The sequence below is a fragment of the Phoxinus phoxinus genome (genome assembly GCF_949152265.1).
Source record: "Phoxinus phoxinus genome assembly, chromosome: 15".
Classification (NCBI taxonomy): Eukaryota; Metazoa; Chordata; class Actinopteri; order Cypriniformes; family Leuciscidae; genus Phoxinus; species Phoxinus phoxinus.
In genome coordinates, this window is record NC_136890.1 from 1,609,543 (window position 1) to 1,628,798 (window position 19,256).

General features: G+C 42.1%; 1 protein-coding gene across 1 annotated transcript in view; it reads right to left on the minus strand.

The window, feature by feature from the left end:
* Positions 1-15,600, minus strand: part of LOC307011212 (serine/threonine-protein kinase WNK2) — an 81,816-nt gene extending 66,216 nt beyond the window's left edge. Inside the window, exons 1-2 of the mRNA XM_079636621.1 lie at positions 15,361-15,600; positions 13,748-14,415 (exon numbers count right to left, since the gene is read on the minus strand). Coding sequence (XP_079492747.1) covers positions 13,748-14,350 — 603 coding nt within the window. The 5' untranslated portion in view covers positions 14,351-14,415; positions 15,361-15,600. The remainder of the gene's footprint in view (positions 1-13,747; positions 14,416-15,360) is intronic.
* Positions 15,601-19,256: the final 3,656 nt, after the last annotated feature.

Genomic DNA, 19,256 nt, shown 5'->3' on the forward strand with positions numbered 1-19,256 from the left:
TTGTTGTCAACGTTAGTTAATAGAAATACAGCTGTTAATTGTTAGTTCATGTTTGTTCACAGTGCATGAACTAATGTGCACAAGATTTTAATAAAGTATTAGTAAATGTAGAAATTAACATTTAACAAAGATTAATAAATGCTGTATACGTGCAACTCATTATTAGTTAATGTTAACTAATGTAGTTAACTAATGTTAACTAATGAACCTTATTGTAAAGTGTTACCATATAAATTTTCAAAACCTGGTGGACTCTAAAACTGCAAAGAAATCAAAGGCAAAAATCTGAACAAGTTGTGTTTCAAATTTTATGTGGATATCTCTTGAAATGAGCGTTCAGTGAGATGTAGTTTGGGCGCAGTACCACACTTCTCCACTAGTGGACATCACTGCCCATATAAGGGCGCCTCCATCTCCATATGTGGTTTGAGTCTGAACCATTATTTTTACAATTTTCATACAATTTATGAAGTAGACATCCTATTCAGAAGTAGTGTTGGAAGTTTGGCAGATTTAGAAATGAATTCAACCTCTAAGAAACACAGAAGATCACGTATGTGCATTATAGCTCGCTGCACATCACTAATGCTGAATCTATTAATGTTTTCTTCATATTTAAAACATTTTCAGAGCTTTTTTTCTAAAAGAATGGAATGGATGCTCTCTTTTGAACTCTTGGCATGAAAACAAACTGAGGTTTCTACCATTCTTTCATGATTTTTCATGTTCATCACTATTTCATTCATAATAAAGGTCTGAACACGCTTCAGGAGTATGAACCAGATTCACTTTAAATAATTTTATACTTTTAAAATCAGTGCGGTCAGCATGTGTAAAAGTTCAAATAAAAGCATGAAATAAACAGCGAGCTGGCGAGTGATTGATCGAGACCGGTTTTGAGAGACAGACACATCTAAATATGGGCTGGAAATGGAATCAATCAATGCGCTTCTGTTTCTGAACAGCGCTATCAGCTCAAGCGCTGAGTGACACACACTCCCTGAAGACATTTACTGAGAGAGCTGTAGACACACTCACAGATGAGCACGCAGCAAATCTGAGCGCACGCTAGCGTTTCCGTTCCCAGAGCCAAACGACAAACCAAGAGTTGCATCACAAAATGTGTTGTGTGAAGTAAGCAGTATTCGGCTCAAACATCATTAATACAAAACAATCACACTTACTGAGAGACTTTAGTAACTAGTTAGCTAGAGCGGTACACTGCCAAAAAAATTATGTTAAATTTACGGTAAAAAAAAACAAAAAACAGCAACTGTGGATGCTAGAAATTTACCGTAAAAATATGGTAGCAACATTTTAGGTTTTACTGACTTTATTGACTCTATAAAAAAATTATTTCATTATCTGATATAATGTTAATTTACCGACCTATTGAAGTAATAATATCTGTTTTGTACCATTTTAATACACGGACAACCACCAATCACAGTGGTGATGAGTCACATGATGAATCGAAGCTCATCACAAGTTAAAGGTGCAGTCTGTAAGAATGACAGCTAGTGGACGAAATAGGTATTGCAGTCCAAATTCACAATATCGGAGATCGTAGTTTCCCCGCCTCCTCAGACTCGACGCTCACGCGGGTTGCCAGTTTGAGGACACACAACAGGAGCGACACTGAAAGCCGAGGAGACTTACAGACCGTAAGTTAATGAGTTGATTTATCCGCATTTTAATATGCTCTCGCTCATAGAGATTTTTAGATGGATATCGAGGCTTTTTAGGTTGTGTGGAATATGCAATCTCTGACCCAGTTTGTTTGCTCGTTTCCAAGGTTACAATACGCTGTGTTTCTTGGCAACTGTCGAAACACTATTGGCTGAACTGGCAGTGGGCGGAGCCACACACATCAAAACAAAACCCAACTGACAACAGGGAACGTGTAGAATAATAAGTAAAATAACTCCCAGTAGAAATGTTTTTAAGAGAAACGAGTATATGAACTCAGCATGTTTGCTAAATATCTGCAAACACATGGTATTCTCATGCTTTAGTAAACATACACATACACTTACATACACTTTAATACTAATATATAGAAGCTGTATAGTGTCATTCACACAAACACTAAACACCATCATGGTAACACACATGACATTTTAGAAACCCCACTAATTTAACAACATAAAACGCTAATGTACATAACAGATTAGAAAAAACTATGAAGAAAGAGTCATTTCAACAAAAATATATCAAATGTGAAGCGTCACGCAGGGAATTGTGGGAATGTCCATTTATACGACTTGTTCTTTTTCACTTCCAAAAAAACCCTAAATTGAATGGTATTTTACTGTAAAATTACATTAAAAGTACAGTTAGATCTATCAATGAACAGTTTTTCACAGTTAAAAATTTTTAAATAATTTTTGTACAGTGTAGTCGCTGTGCTGATCTAGTCCAGAGAGAGAATCAGCCGTTGTGTTGATGGAGTTTGTGAAGTCTCTGTGCGCTGGCCGTGACCTCACTGGCGTTGGGTTTCTTCACACAGTGGACCCCTGACTTCAGCGCTTTACTACAGCCCTGAATGAACGTGTTTGTATTGAGTAACACAGTTACAATCATATTGAACAGCTTGTGAATGCCCAGGTCAGGGGTCAGGGGTCACGGTACGACCCTGCACTTCAGAAGAGTCTCTATGACACTCGCTGACGGTGGGGTTTTGCTGTGACACTGGACACTTCCAGAGATATGATGCATGTCCATCTGAAGACGCCCACTGTATACTGTAAATATGCCGTGTCATCATGAAGAACATCCAAAACACTTTGTTAAAGGGTTAGTTCACCCAAAAATGTATATTCTGTCAGTAATTACATTTCAAATTACCCTTATGTTGTTCCATGTGAGTTCTCGTAGTGTAACAGCGCAGCGCTTCTGGGTTGTACGTCAGAACGGAGGCTCACTATTGGCCAGCATCACACACATGACCAGCGTCGGCCAATAGTGAGCCTCCGTTCAGACGTACACCCCAGAAGCGCAGCGCTGTTACACTACACACTCAGAGGAACACACAGAAGAACATCAAGAGTTCAATAAAGTCCTGATTTTTGTTTGTTTGTCGCTTGATAAACTAAAGGTTGAGCCGCTGTCGTCACTCGGACTATTTTAAACATTGTCTTTACTAACTTTCTGTGCCGGCAAGTTTCAATTACAACAGAAGCCTCTGGAGGAGTGAGACACTCTCAGATTTAATCACTAATATCTTCATCTGTGTCCCGAAGATGAAGGAGAGTCTGACAGAGTTACAGTTCTGGGTGAACTAACGCTTTAATTGAGAAGGGTAATTAGCAGGCACAAAAAATAATAATCATAATCTAGAATAAATCCATGGTTGTCTTCACAGATGCAACCCAAATGAACCCAGACATTGAATAGGTTCACTCTTTACAAGAACCAAACACACACTAAAAGTTACAATACAAATATTTATGTCTTGAATTTTCCACTTTCAAACCCTTGAGCTTTTAACTTCTGTCCACGAAAATGTTACAACACATTTTTACATTTTTACATGTATGCATTCGGCAGACACTTTTATCCAAAGCGACTTACATTGCATTGAAGGAACACATTTGGATCAGTTCATGCATTCCCAGAGGATCAAACCCATGATCCTGTGATCTACTGTTTGAGCTAAAACAATGCTTATGCAATTATGGCAATTATATGAATATAAATAAAGTGAACCTGCACTCCCTAATGCAGGTTAAACTCTCTGAACTGGAGACGGAGTTCGTGAGAAGCGTTTACTGTGAACCGAGACGCTTTTATAAGCGGATCACATGTGTGTAAATGAACACCGCGCCGCTCTTCATTCTGAAACAAACAGTGCAACAGTTTATATACTTATAACACAAACTTTGATATCATGTTGGGCTGAGTTTAGGGTTTAGTTTAGCATTTATGTTAAAACACGAAGTCTATGGTGATGTTGAAATGAACGTGTTTGTTCATGGATTAGGACGCAGCTCACATACGGGTTAAGCCGCTTTACAGTGAAAGGAAACACTCAGGCTTACTTCAGTTACAGCAGAAGAGTCTTAGGGTGCTTTCAATCCGAACCAAAGTTCATGTTTTTATACATTTTATACATTTGGGATGTTCTGGTTTGGTTTCACATTGCGCACTAAAGAAGTTTAGAAGGTTATATGACATAAGCCGCGTTTCCACCGCGGGAACTTTCCCCAGGACTGGGAACTGTGGGCTGGGACTCGGTGTGTTTACACCGCAGGAATCAGGGTCTAAATGAAGTTCCGGTAAATATTTCCCCCTCAGAAAGTCCCTGCTGGCGAGGTGGTACTTTTTCAAAGTTCAGGAACTTTCGGGGGCGGGACTTGTGCGCTGAACGTGCTGATTGGTTGTGTTCACGCTGCATTTTGATTGGATGACTCCACGCAGCATTCTATTTTAACCGCTATTTTTCTAAATCTATTGCGGTTCGTGGCTTCATGCAGTGAGAGTCTGTCTGCAAATATGGAATTTAATAAATAAATAAAACAAACAGCTGGACCGACGACGAGGGTCAGGCTTTATTAAGCGTATTTGTGGAAGAGGAAATGTTCTGCGCGTTCGTCCCAGCGTCTCACGGTCAATGTCCACATCGTCTAATTTTATAGCATTACGAGCTTTCTGAACTCACTTTAGTATCAGTGCTCGTCTCTTTTCTGCCGTTAATTCCCTCGTTAGTAAACCAATACATCACAAACAACTGCAGCACAGTTTGAATCTCCTTCATACTTATTATAAATGTGGCACTCAAAGCTGATTACTGTCCGCCGCAGACTGGGAGGAGCCGTCGCGCAGTTTATAATCTTCCCGGTACGTTAGACCGCGGTGTAAACGCAGAAAGCAGCCGGTCTGGGGCAAAAAAAGTTCCTGGGACAAATTGTTCCGGGTAATTTCGATGGAAACGCGGCTATACTTGCCTCCTGTCGTCATCATCTCTGTGGGCGGCATCTGGACAGCGATTGGTTTGTAAACGGACGTGCGTCTGACGTCAGCATGTTGGGCATTCGGCGGGTAACTTTGACAAGAATGAATGAACCGACGCATATCGTTGTATACTTATTACGGCATTACTGCCTGCAGCACCAGCTATACTCCAGGCTAGTTCAAATTCACCAAATGAACGTCCTCGTTGTGCGAACATGTGATCGTCGCCGGCAGGACAGCAGGAGAAGACCGCAAGCAATCCTGTGGGAACCACCGGAACTTCCTGTAAATGCTCTGAAGGTCCGAATCATACAGAAAATGCATTTACACTAGAAACGAACCAAACCTTTGTTCAGTTTGATCCGGACCGACTACCTCTATCGGACCAGATTTCGTGTGTTTGGTCCGGGCCGTGGGCGGGGGAGGTTTCACACCTGTAATGTTGATTCGGATCAAACTGAACAGTTTGAAAATCCGGACCAAACAAGGCAGGTGTGAAAGGGCCCTAATGAACGCTCAGACAAGAAACACAACAAAAAAAGAGCAGATATGAATAAGGAGGAAGAAAATGAGTGACGAGAATACTTTGTGCGCAAAAAAACCTAAATACCGTATTTTCCGGACTATAAGTCGCTCCAGAGTATAAGTCGCATTTATTTAGAAATGTATTTCACAAAATCCAAGACCAAGAACAGACATTTAATCTGGAAAGGTTATTCAGCTGCACAAATGCACACAGAACAACAGCTGAATAGTGTCCGGTGTGTTAGCGTAACACATTATCAGTTATTCAGCTCCACAACAGTACACAGAACATATACCTGGGAGGCTGAATAGATTAACATTAGCCAGCGAGTCCAGCAAGTTACCGGTCAGCAAGTTCACCAAACTCCCGATCTCACTCCTCAACACTGAATACATTGAGTTCTTCCTCGGTGTCGCTTCTGAACAACTCCGCTAACTAGAGCGCCCTCTCGCGGCTGTAGACGGTAATGTTTTCTCTTGGTTCATCTCAGCCAGTATGAATTCATTTATATATAAGTCGCACCTGACAATAAGTCGCAGGACCAGCCAAACTATGGAAAAAAAGTGTGAGTGACTAATAGTCCGGAAAATACGGTAAGCGTTTCTGGGTTGTACGTCAGAACGTAGGCTCGCTATTGGCCGACGCTGGTCATGTGTATGATGCGTCGGCCAATAGTGAGCCTACGTCACTTGATAAACTTAAGGTTGAGCCGCTGTAGTCACTCGGAGTATTTTAAACATCGTCTTTACTAACTTTCTGGGCCGGCAAGTTTAAATTACAACAGAAGCCTCTGGAGGAGTGAGACACTCTCAGATTTAATCACTAATATCTTCATTTGTGTCCCGAAGATGAAGGAAAGTCTGACGGGAACAACATGAGGAGAGTCTGACAGAGTTTACACTTCTGGGTGAACTAACACTTTAATTGAGTTTTTTGAGTCATGGCTGTTTGTTGGTTACAGCACATTATAAAACTAAATGAAAGTCAAGCATCTTCACCTACATATTTTAAAAGTGGCCCTGCAATTAGAACATTTTGGGGGGAAATGTTTAGCAAGACACAAAGCAACAGCTAAAGATATCGGTGTGTTTTCAGGACTTTGTGCCGTGAGCTTACAGTGTGTGTAGAGAGAAACCGTTCATATTTCGCACATCAGTGTTTGTTTTAAAACTGCGAGACGCTGAAGATCAACATCTTGAGCAAACAGTTTCAGCGGAGGCTTCTCTCCAGTTCTGGTGTTACTCAGAAACAGCAAATTATGAGAGTAAATCGGGTTGCTGCTTTATGTTGCTGCAAACACTGTGATTCTCGATGTGGTCTTCAGGACCTGACGCTCGAGCCATGAGGAGTTAGCAGTGCTAATGTTTAGCCGGTGTCGAGAGCGCTGTGTTTCGCTCGCTCTGGCTATTTTTGGACACAGAAACGCCTCGTCTCGTCTCCGGCAGAATCATCCTGATCTCGGGCCCTTCGGCAGCCACGAGCGCCATAATAATACTAGCTTAATAACAATAGTTTCACTTCAATTAATCAAGTTTTCATTTCAAATTAATGACATTTTTTAGAGGTCTGCATTCACAAATGCCAACAAATAGATCTACTTCCTGTACATTTTTTGGTCAATTAATACAAATAGAAAAATGCAAAGATCTGTTAGTTATTTGTTTAAGGGAATATTTGTAATTTTAGAATTTGACCTCAATTTAAGCCACAAGGTTTCACAACCTTTCTAGCACTGCTGTCATTTGTCATTTTCAGTGATTTTTTTCACATTTTTTTAGATCGCAAATCACAGTTGAGTTTAAAGTGCCCTATTATGCTTTTACAAATATTACCTTTCATGTAGTGTGTAATATAGCAGTTTGTGAATGTAAAAGATCTGCAAATATCAATAAATAGTATCATAATAACAGAAATTATTCATTCTGAACTGAAACGAGTCGTCAGTAATTCAGTCTCACTTCCTGCTGATCCTGTGTAGGTTTGTAACTAATTAGCATAATGCCAGCCTGTGTTCCTGATTGGCTGAGCAGCGTCTCTTAGCCCCGCCCTCAAACACTGTCGTGTATCTGAGATTGGAAGAGTTTGGTTCGTGTTGTTCATGTGGAGAAGACGCTGTGTTCTGAGATTGATACGGTTAAACCCACGCCATCGTCACTGTTCGTATCACTGTGATCAAGAGCTGAGGTTCAGAGATTGTGACGTGTTCGTTCCCGGAAGAAACTCAAGACTACAATGGAGGCGTTTCAGGGAGTTCAGAAACACTGATTCACAGAGAATAACTTTACAGAGCTTTTTCATGATCGAACAGCAACACCACACACGAAACACAGATGCTAAAGCACAACAGGACACTCTTAAGAGTGATTCACGGTTTGGTTCTGCGTGTTCATGTCCATATCTCTCCATCTCTCTCTGTCCTCAGCTGACTGCAGGTTTTGTAAAGTGTATTTCCCACGCGAGCACGGCGATGTTGACACGGCACAAACACACCTGATGTGGATTCATCCATCAGGCAGGGCGCCAGATGCACATTAACAGATTTGTGTCCACAATCAACTCCATAAAACGCTTATGGCATCCCACATGAGTACACACAATCAACACTAAGATCTATGACGAGGAGCTTTAATTAAATCACACACACACACACACACACACACACACACACACACACACACACACACACACACACACACACACACACACACACACACACACACACACACACACACACACACACACACACACACACACACACACACACACACACACACACACACACACACAAAAGTTCAATGCACTGACAGGCGAACAGATCTGAAACAAAAGGGTCACTTAATGACCAGCTGAGGTAAAGCACTGACCCACTTGGCAGCGTTTCTGTTCGTTCACCTTAAATCCTCCCAAACACATGAGCAGACAAACCCTGACACGACTCGAGTGTGTGGGTGTGTGATCACCATCAGCAACGCCACATTCCACCTGGAGATGCTTATCGACACACACACACACACACAACGCTTTTTAAAGGATTAGTTCACTTCAGAATTAACATTTCCTGATAGTTTACTCTCCCGCACGTCATCCAAGATGTTCACGTGTTTCTTTCTTCAGTGGAACAGAAATGCAGGTTTGTGAGGAACACACTCCAGATGTTCTCCATATAGTGACTTCAATGGAGTCCAGCGGGTCGAAGCTCCAGATGTGAGTTTCAGCTTCAAAGTCTCTCACGATCCAGCCGAGGAATAAGAGTCTCATCTAGACAAACCAGCGAACATTTTGTTGATTATGTTGAAAGGTCAAGCGTGACGTTGGCGGAAGTACCGACTTAAGTGTTTACAAAGCGAAGTCAAATGCCATTTAAAAAAAAAAAAAAAAAAAAAAAAAGGTAAAACGACAATGTCAGATGATTATGAAGTTGGAGGAGAAAATGAGACAAATTTTTTCGCCCTTACGTACATTTCTGAACCGAAACACGCGTGACCTTACATAATGCATGGCGCATCACAGCCTGTGCAAGATGAGCATTTGTGGTTAAAAAGTATATAAATGTTTATTTTTCTTTATAAAATGGCCACTGGTTAGTCTAGATAAGACTCTTATTCCTCGGCCGTTTTCCTCAAAAACCTTAATTTCTTTTTGACTGAAGAAGAAACACATGAACATCTTGGGTGATGTGAGGGAGAGTACATTATCAGGAAATTTTAATTCTGAAGTGAACTAATCCTTTAAAGGAACACTCCACCGTTTTTTGAATGCAGGTCTATAGGCACTGTCTCCAAAAGCATGCAGAGAAAAGTCCAAATTAAAAAATTCCCCATCGTAAGTGCACACTGATGGCCTAAGAAACGAAACAAGCGGTTTGTGTGATAAAACCAACAGTATTTATATCGTTTTTATCTCTTTTACAGAACCACGTCCATCTGACGTAAATGTATTTTTTTACATCGGTTTAAACATCCCGGATAAGCGCAAACTAGTACCATTTCTATTAGCCGTCCTACAATCTCTGTCCTGTGCGTCGGTTCTGGTGTAAACAATGACAGTGTACACGCGCGTGAGAGAGAGATCACTTCCAGCGCTCTACGGCGCGTGCGCAGACTAAGTAAACAGATCAGATGGACGTGGTTGTGTAAAAGAGATAAAAACGATATAAATACTGTTGGTTTTATCACACAAACCGCTTGTTTCGTGTCTTAGGCCATCAGTGTGCACTTACGATGGGGAATTTTTTAATGTGGACTTTTCTCTGCATGCTTTTGGAGACAGTGCCTATAGACCTGCATTATATGACTGACAGACAAGAACGGTTTGACCTAAAAATATCAAAATTGAAACTACTGCAGAGACAAAGACACCGACATCTTGGATGCACTTCAGGTAAGATAAAACACACCAACATTTTATTTCAAAGTGAACTATCCCTTTAAGACTAGAGATATTCCCAGGCAGATATTGATTGGGACTATATTAGAGTGAAGCACAGGCGAAGCACTGCTTGGGCGCAGAGATATCAGGTGTTGCTTCACCCCAATATAGTTCCAAGTCAATATCTGCCATCTGCTATCTGTTCCTTTAAACTGCAACTCACACTGCTTTCAACCGCATTTCGCTGAAGTCACCTGAACATCTTTACAGCGCTCATCAATAAAGGCGTCCCTGCCTCATCAGCCCACTGCTACACTGTGCTGGGTTGTTCAAACCAATTTTGGGTCAAATATGGACAAAACCAGCTGTTGGGTTAAATTTTTAAATTACATTTTTAACCCAATGTTTGGGTTTGTCCATATTTGACTTAAAATTGGGTTGAAACAACCCAGCTTTTTTTAGAGTGTACATTTTCACTAGATCTCACATTTCTTTATGATGCACACGTGATTTTAAGCCTTAAACATTTGCTTTTCCGTGATGCATTTAGAGTTGAACGATTAACCGTTAAAAGATGCAAACACCCACATGATCTCAATCCTGAACGACAGATATTCAACCTCTGGCAGAAGATATGTTTAATAAATGTTTGAATAAATAAAGATGTCAGTTTCCTAGGCTGGCCACTATTGTCTTTATGTGTGCCATTTGATGTCACATTAATCATGTCTTTATTTTTAACAATGGCTCTTTCTGTCATCAACACCTGAGATCACCATTCAGACTAAACGCTTCAAACTCGAACACTAAATGTTCATCCCTTCAGATCTGAGGAGGAGAAGAGCCATTGTTCTACTTATCAAATACCAAAAGCCACCATGAAATGTCACTTTGTTATTCAGCTTGCACTTTGTTTCAAAATGTTTGTCATTATTACACGTTGCCAAGGCCATCCAGGACTTTTGTGTTTTCAGTTAGTTCGAGAAGAACATTTTCATACAGGATTAATTAGTGTGACTGGCATTTACAGTTATGAAAGGTTATGAACACTTTTGAAACATTGGAATCTGTAGAACAGCAGAAATCTGCAAAGACCGCAGACGATCTCATGATGGCTGTTGTTCATTCACAGATTGATGATTAAAGATTGGTTGATTATGATTTCACTTTTCTAACTGTAGTTAGTGTGTAATGTTGTGTTTGATCATAAACAACATCTGCAAAGTTACAACGCTCAAAGTTCAGAGCAAAGGGAGATATTTGCTTTTAAAGAAATAGTTTAAGGACTACAACAAACGGCTGGTAGGAACTACACGACATTCCTCCCGAGTTAGTGACATCACCAACCCTAATTTACATAAACCCCGCCCCTGAACACGATTTATAGATCATCATGACAGAATATGCTAATCAGTGACTAGAAGATAACTATAAACTACATAAATTCATCAACTAACCATTCAGAAATGTCCTGTTCTTCTACATGTCACTTCTTCTTGAGTCTCCATCATTCTGACTCCGGTTTGAACATAAGTCTAAAAGTTCTTGAAATTTTCAGTGCATGTGTGTGTGTATTAGAGGATGGATACCCGACCCGAGCACAACGGGCCGGGCCGGGTTCGGACAGATATTAAGTAATGATGTTCGTGTTCGGGTCGGGCTCGTCACATCAGTGCGATACGGCATTGAACATTTTACATTTAAAACAGATTATTATGTAGCCAATGTGCCTGATGCTTTCACTCGATGCAAACGATCGTTTTTGTGATTAAAATACATGTAAAATATTACCATAACATCTGTCTTCCTGTGTGCGGACATGTGTTTATGTAGCCGTGACAACGAAACGCGTGCATAATGTGCGCGCGCCTGTGTTAAGAGCGCTTGTTGCTCCGCGCGCTGATGCGCTCATCTGTGGACATTTCCGATTGCCTTCCTACAGTTGCTTAATAAAAGCGGCTTTCCACACAAACAAACGTACATGTGTCATTAGTATGAGAAAAAAATGGGATTTGAACTGCCGGTCTCGGACATAAATATCTGTATGCCTGTCGGGCTCGGGTCGGGTTCGGTTACTGCTCTGTCGGGCTCGGGTCGGGTTCGGACAGAAAAATTCGGCCCGATCCGCACTCTAGTGTGTGTGTGTGATGTAAGGACACAAACTCTTGAAGCTCCGCCCCCTGTGCAGGGAGCAGCAGCTCATTTGCATTTAAAGGGACAGACACAAAAACGGTGCGATTTTGACAATTTCAAAAATCTCAAAAAGTGACAATTTTAACATGCTATATAAAAATATCTGTGGTGTATTTTGAGCTAAAACTTCACATACACACTCTGGGGACATCAGACTTATTTTACATCTTGTGAAAAGGGCATTATACCCCCCCTTTAATACTCTGTATGGCCGCTATTACAGACAGAGAGAGAGACAGAGTAACCTGAATGAAACAGACGAACAGCTTGAACAGTAAAGCCGCCGGTAAACACACACACAAAGATTCACATGCACTAATTTCAGTCAATCGAAATCAATCAGAAATCCAACCCAAACCTTGCAATACAGTTCACATTTTTGATTACATCTAATCCATTGACCAGTTATAAAGAAACACGTGCAAGTTCATAAGAAGTAAAATGTATGCAAACGTAAAGATCTTATTATCAGGCTAGGGATCATAAGCACCACGGCACATAAGGCATTTCTGAATCAGATTGAGAAGATGCCCGTATTCAAGCGTTTGCATGCTTAGCTTTTCCTATTGATCGATTATTTCAGGTCTAATCTCCCCTTTCAATCCAATCGAACTGGTATTCAGATCACTTGAGATATGTACATGTAGGCTTCTCTGATTATTTGGGTGCATGTAGCAAATGAAGAGCCAAAACTAACCAGGCAGAACCAACCACTAAACCTTCTGAAAACCACCTTGCTTATGCTGGGAGACCAGCTACAAACCACTTTATAATGGTCTTTTCCAGTAGTGATGGGGAAAACGAAGCTCTGAACCAAACTTTGAATCAACTGAACCAATAGCTTCGCAAAATGTTTCACGGTTTCAAACGCTCAACGCTGGTCAGAATGGTGTAAATGCAGCAAAAACTTTTACAAAAGCAACTGCAAACGTTTTATTGAAAGTGTAATCTATTAAACGCAATCAACAAATCATCTAATACCATTAAATATGAAGTGTCTATAACACATGTTATTTTATTAAATGTGTAGGGCTAGTTTAATGGACAGCATGATTAAAGGTGCAGTAAGCGATTTCTGAGAAACGCTGTTGAAAGTGGATCAGACCGGAAGACGCATTTGTAGCCAATCAGTAGTAAGGGGCGTGTCCACTTGTGAGGGGGAGGGGCCTGTGATGCATAGCATGTTCGTGAATTTGGGGGCGGAGCTATCAAGATAGGGCGTGTTTGTTTTTGTGATTTTAAATATCAACAGCGTTTATCAGAAATCGCTTACTGCACCTTTAATCAGATAAATAATCACTAAAACTTCCTTTATATTATTCAAATGCGACTCAAGCCAAGTCACTCGACAATTAAAGTAGGAAACATAAAAAGCCTTTGTTTTTGCTTTTAATTTGTCGAGTGCCTTTGCCTGATATGTTTTTATGAGTCGCATTTTCCGAAGAGCACCGGGCACTCATTGTCTTGTGTCATTAAAAATGTTTAATGAGAGATCATCGCCCCCTAGTGGGGAACCACGGAAATTTCAAAACGCTTCAAAGCAGTAATGACATAACGAAGCCTAGATTACTGTAATCACATGACTTTGGCAGTTCGATATGCGCCACGAAATAATGACTCGAAACAAATAATTCACAATGGATTCTAAGCTTCCCAAAGCGCCCATCACAGCACTGCCACAGTTTAATGAGCACAACAGAAACACACCTGAAGCTCACACCAGGCCACCTCCACCCAGGTGTCCGTGTCCAGGCCCTTGTAGACGGTCTTGAAGGACCCGCGTCCGATCTCGATGTCAAACTTGAGGAAGCGTCCTCCCGGAGACGTGGCGATAGCCTTCATCCCAGCCTCCTCCTCGTTCTCCTCGCTGGCCGCCTTCATGCTCATCTTCACCGCATCCGTGGAGTCCGCTTTGGGCTCGGTTCTCTCCTTCTCATCTGTGCTGGAGCCGTCGAGCTCTTTCTGACCCTTCTGGCTCTCCGTGCTCGACCCTTCTTGTACACCGGGGCGCACGGCCAGAGTCCGGTCCACTATGGTGCGCAGGTTAATGCTGAGCATCTTCTGCTCCTCACACTCGGGTGCGCAGTCGTCCGCCTGGTGCTCGTCATGATCCATGAACCACAGGCTGCGTCGGATGAACCTGTGGTGTTTGGAGGACGGGTATGAGCTCGGGTCACTGCCCGCCCGCACCAGCGCAGAGCTCTCCAGCTTGTTCACATTCCCCTCGCTGATGGTCTCGTAGATATTCAGCTTGAGCTCACACTGGGAGTTTGGCACGGATGAAGCGCAGCAGTCGGGTTTGGACTCCATGGTTTAAATCAATCACACGCTGGTGCAGCACTGACGCATGTTCCCGAACATCAGCCAGATCACATCTGTGGGAATACATTCATCATTAATGCATCCATGGCAGAACCGGTTTTAATATTTAGGACACACCACAACTACTAATCTTATGACAATTTCTGTCTGCATGGAATCTGGCAAACTTGCCTCCGTGTGCAAAAGGTGTCCGTTTTTAATTTAACACAAAATGTGCTTCTTTCATGGACTTGTTCATTTAATACTTAGGCTACTAATTACATTTTTGAAAACGTGTACATGAATTAACATGTTTTCTGCCCTGTTTTAAGACAAACCATAAATTGGCAAGAAAAAAAGACTCACAACCCTCTAAAGAAATATTCTCAAAATAGCCTAGAGAAAAAATTCTAATTTTCTCAAATTAGCACCAGTCTGTAAATTGGCTAGTTTTCGTTTTAATCTGAAGCTGTCACATTTTTTGATTGCCTGCAAATTAGGTGACATCTCATTAAATATGCATATTTTTTTCACATTGCATCAGAAGTGATAGACTGCATCCAGGCACGTTTTTCTTAATTTAATGAACAAACAACTGGTTAGTCATTGTCAAAAGGTTCCCAAGTAATATTCTTGTTTTTTGAACATTTCGTATATAAAAATACCTATTTTAGCATAAAATGCTATTTTACCAGAAATACGATGGAATGGTTCTAGACGAGCGGCTGAAAGATGATATTATTTACTGCAAATGTCACTTTAAGAGCGAGGCCTCTATGCTAATGTAATCGACGAAGACTTCATCAGAACAATGTGTATTTGGATTGTATACAATATTGTGGCATTGATAAACGCTTCAACCCCCTGGTTACGCCGGCTGTCTATGCGCGAGCGTCTTGCTGATGAACGAACGCTTGAAATGTTGAAGATGAGCGCGAGATACTGCAGGTGCGACACATATAGCTCTATTATTATCCTCCATCATATGCTACGAACATAAAGCGGTGATGCGAACTCACATGTGCTGGTGATATACGGTGAGATCTCAAGTGTCGCGCTGGGTTTGATGATGAAAGATGATCGGCGGAGATGACGAGCGGACCGCCCGCAACACGCAATAAATCACGCGTGAAACGCGCTTTGCGCATTTGCAGTCGAGTCGTGTTGAAGTCCAGAACCAACAGTCGAGCTTTAAACACACGCTCGTGTCTCACTCACCTCGGCATCCCTGGAAATTTCCCCGTTTGAAAAGGACTGCTGAGTCCCTGCTTTAGTGCTCCGGCTCCTCCACGCCCATCTGAGACCGCGCGCTAATGACATGGAACATTCCAAACATTCCTCGTTACAGGCACCTCACCTTTCACACATTACATCATCATCAGCATCATCATCATCATCAGCATCAGGTCAGCCCTCGCTTTTTAAAGAAATAGTGGACTCACGAATAAAAATCTTCTTGTTTTGTCTTCTCCCTCTCTCTAATCGCTCATGCACATTGTTACTGCAGAAGGAGAATATATTTCTTCCAAGCAGCTCTTTTCCATTTAACAATACCAAAAAAAGTTACTCATATTCATTCGACTATTCATTGCATAATAGTTCAAGTCTCTTGTTCATCACTTGGAACATATTGTGCAAGTCATGTGGACTGCAGTTGTGGTGTTTCTTGACAGCTCCGGGTCATGCCTGGTCAAGTGCAACATTTTGTTCCACAAAAAAGGGTGAGTCAAGAGTGACGGTGTACATTTTGGGGGAAACGATTCCTCATTTAGTATTAGGATAGTTCACCCAAAAATTTTAATTATGTCATTAATAACTCATCCTCATGTCATTCCAAACCCATAAGACTTTCATTCTTCTTCATTACACAAATGAAAATATTTGACTGAAATCTGAGAGATTTCTGTCCCACCATTGACAGTTACGCAACTAGCTATGATGCTTTAAAAAGTTTATGAAGAGATCATGAAACTAATCCATATGAATTGAGCAGTTTCCAAATTTCCTGAAGAGACTCGATCACATTATATGATGAAGAGATTTAAGTTAAGCTAACACGAGAATGAACTTCATTGGTTCTTGCTGAAGCTCAAACGTGATGCGTAACGCGAGAATGAACCTCATTGGCTCTTGCTGAAGCTCAAACGTGATGCGTAACATGAGAATGAACCTCATTGGCTCTTGCTGAAGCTCAAACGTGATGCGTAACGCGAGAATGAACCTCATTGGTTCTTGCTGAAGCTCAAACGTGATGCGTAACACGAGAATGAACCTCATTGGCTCTTGCTGAAGCTCAAACGTGATGCGTAACATGAGAATGAACCTCATTGGCTCTTGCTGAAGCTCAAACGTGATGCGTAACGCGAGAATGAACCTCATTGGTTCTTGCTGAAGCTCAAACGTGATGCGTAACACGAGAATGAACCTCATTGGCTCTTGCTGAAGCTCAAACGTGATGCGTAACATGAGAATGAACCTCATTGGCTCTTGCTGAAGCTCAAACGTGATGCGTAACGCGAGAATGAACCTCATTGGCTCTTGCTGAAGCTCAAACGTGATGCGTAACATGAGAATGAACCTCATTGGCTCTTGCTGAAGCTCAAACGTGATGCGTAACGCGAGAATGAACCTCATTGGCTCTTGCTGAAGCTCAAACGTGATGCGTAACGCGAGAATGAACCTCATTGGCTCTTGCTGAAGCTCAAACGTGATGCGTAACACGAGAATGAACCTCATTGGCTCTTGCTGAAGCTCAAACGTGATGCGTAACATGAGAATGAACCTCATTGGCTCTTGCTGAAGCTCAAACGTGATGCGTAACGCGAGAATGAACCTCATTGGTTCTTGCTGAAGCTCAAACGTGATGCGTAACGCGAGAATGAACCTCATTGGCTCTTGCTGAAGCTCAAACGTGATGCGTAACACGAGAATGAACCTCATTGGTTCTTGCTGAAGCTCAAACGTGATGCGTAACATGAGAATGAACCTAATTGGCTCTTGCTGAAGCTCAAATGTGATGCGTAACGCGAGAATGAACCTCATTGGCTCTTGCTGAAGCTCAAATGTGATGCGTAACACGAGAATGAACCTCATTGGCTCTTGCTGAAGCTCAAATGTGATGCGTAACACGAGAATGAACCTCATTGGCTCTTGCTGAAGCTCAAACGTGATGCGTAACACGAGAATGAACCTCATTGGCTCTTGCTGAAGCTCAAACGTGCTGCGTAACGCGAGAATGAACCTCATTGGCTCTTGCTGAAGCTCAAACGTGCTGCGTAACGCGAGAATGAACCTCATTGGCTCTCGCTGAAGCTCAAACGTGATGCGTAACACGAGAATTAACCTCATTGGCTCTTGCTGAAGCTCAAATGTGATGCGTAACACGAGAACGAACCTCATTGGCTCTTGCTGAAGCTCAAACGTGCTGCGTAACGCGAGAATGAACCTCATTGGCTCTTGCTGAAGCTCAAACGTGATGCGTAACACGAGAATTAACCTCATTGGCTCTTGCTGAAGCTCAAATGTGATGCGTAACACGAGAACGAACCTCATTGGCTCTTGCTGAAGCTCAAACGTGCTGCGTAACGCGAGAATGAACCTCATTGGCTCTTGCTGAAGCTCAAACGTGATGCGTAACACGAGAATGATCCTCATTGGCTCTTGCTGAAGCTCAAACGTGCTGCGTAACACGAGAATGAACCTCATTGGCTCTTGCTGAAGCTCAAACGTGATGCGTAACACGAGAATGAACCTCATTGGCTCTTGCTGACGCTCAAACGTGATGCGTAACACGAGAATGATCCTCATTGGCTCTTGCTGAAGCTCAAACGTGATGCGTAACACGAGAATGAACCTCATTGGCTCTTGCTGAAGCTCAAACGTGATGCGTAACACGAGAATGATCCTCATTGGCTCTTGCTGAAGCTCAAACGTGATGCGTAACACGAGAACGAACCTCATTGGTTCTTGCTGAAGCTCAAACGTGATGCGTAACACGAGAATGAACCTCATTGGCTCTTGCTGAAGCTCAAACGTGATGCGTAACACGATAATGAACCTCATTGGTTCCTGCTGAAGCTCAAACGTGATGCGTAACATGAGAAAGAACCTCATTGGCTCTTGCAGAAGCTCAAACGTGATGCGTAACATGAGAATGAACTTCATTGGCTCTTGCAGAAGCTCAAACGTGATGCGTAACATGAGAAAGAACCTCATTGGCTCTTGCTGAAGCTCAAACGTGATGCGTAACAGGAATGAACCTTATTGGCTCTTGCTGAAGCTCAAACGTGATGCGTAACAGGAATGAACCTCATTGGCTCTTGCTGAAGCTCAAACGTGATGCGTAACACGAGAATGAACCTCATTGGCTCTTGCTGAAGCTCAAACGTGATGCGTAACACGAGAATGATCCTCATTGGCTCTTGCTGAAGCTCAAACGTGATGCGTAACACGAGAACGAACCTCATTGGTTCTTGCTGAAGCTCAAACGTGATGCGTAACACGAGAATGAACCTCATTGGCTCTTGCTGAAGCTCAAACGTGATGCGTAACACGATAATGAACCTCATTGGTTCCTGCTGAAGCTCAAACGTGATGCGTAACATGAGAAAGAACCTCATTGGCTCTTGCAGAAGCTCAAACGTGATGCGTAACATGAGAATGAACCTCATTGGCTCTTGCAGAAGCTCAAACGTGATGCGTAACATGAGAAAGAACCTCATTGGCTCTTGCTGAAGCTCAAACGTGATGCGTAACAGGAATGAACCTTATTGGCTCTTGCTGAAGCTCAAACGTGATGCGTAACAGGAATGAACCTTATTGGCTCTTGCTGAAGCTCAAACGTGATGCGTAACACGAGAATGAACCTCATTGGCTCTTGCTGAAGCTCAAACGTGATGTGTAACACGAGAATGAT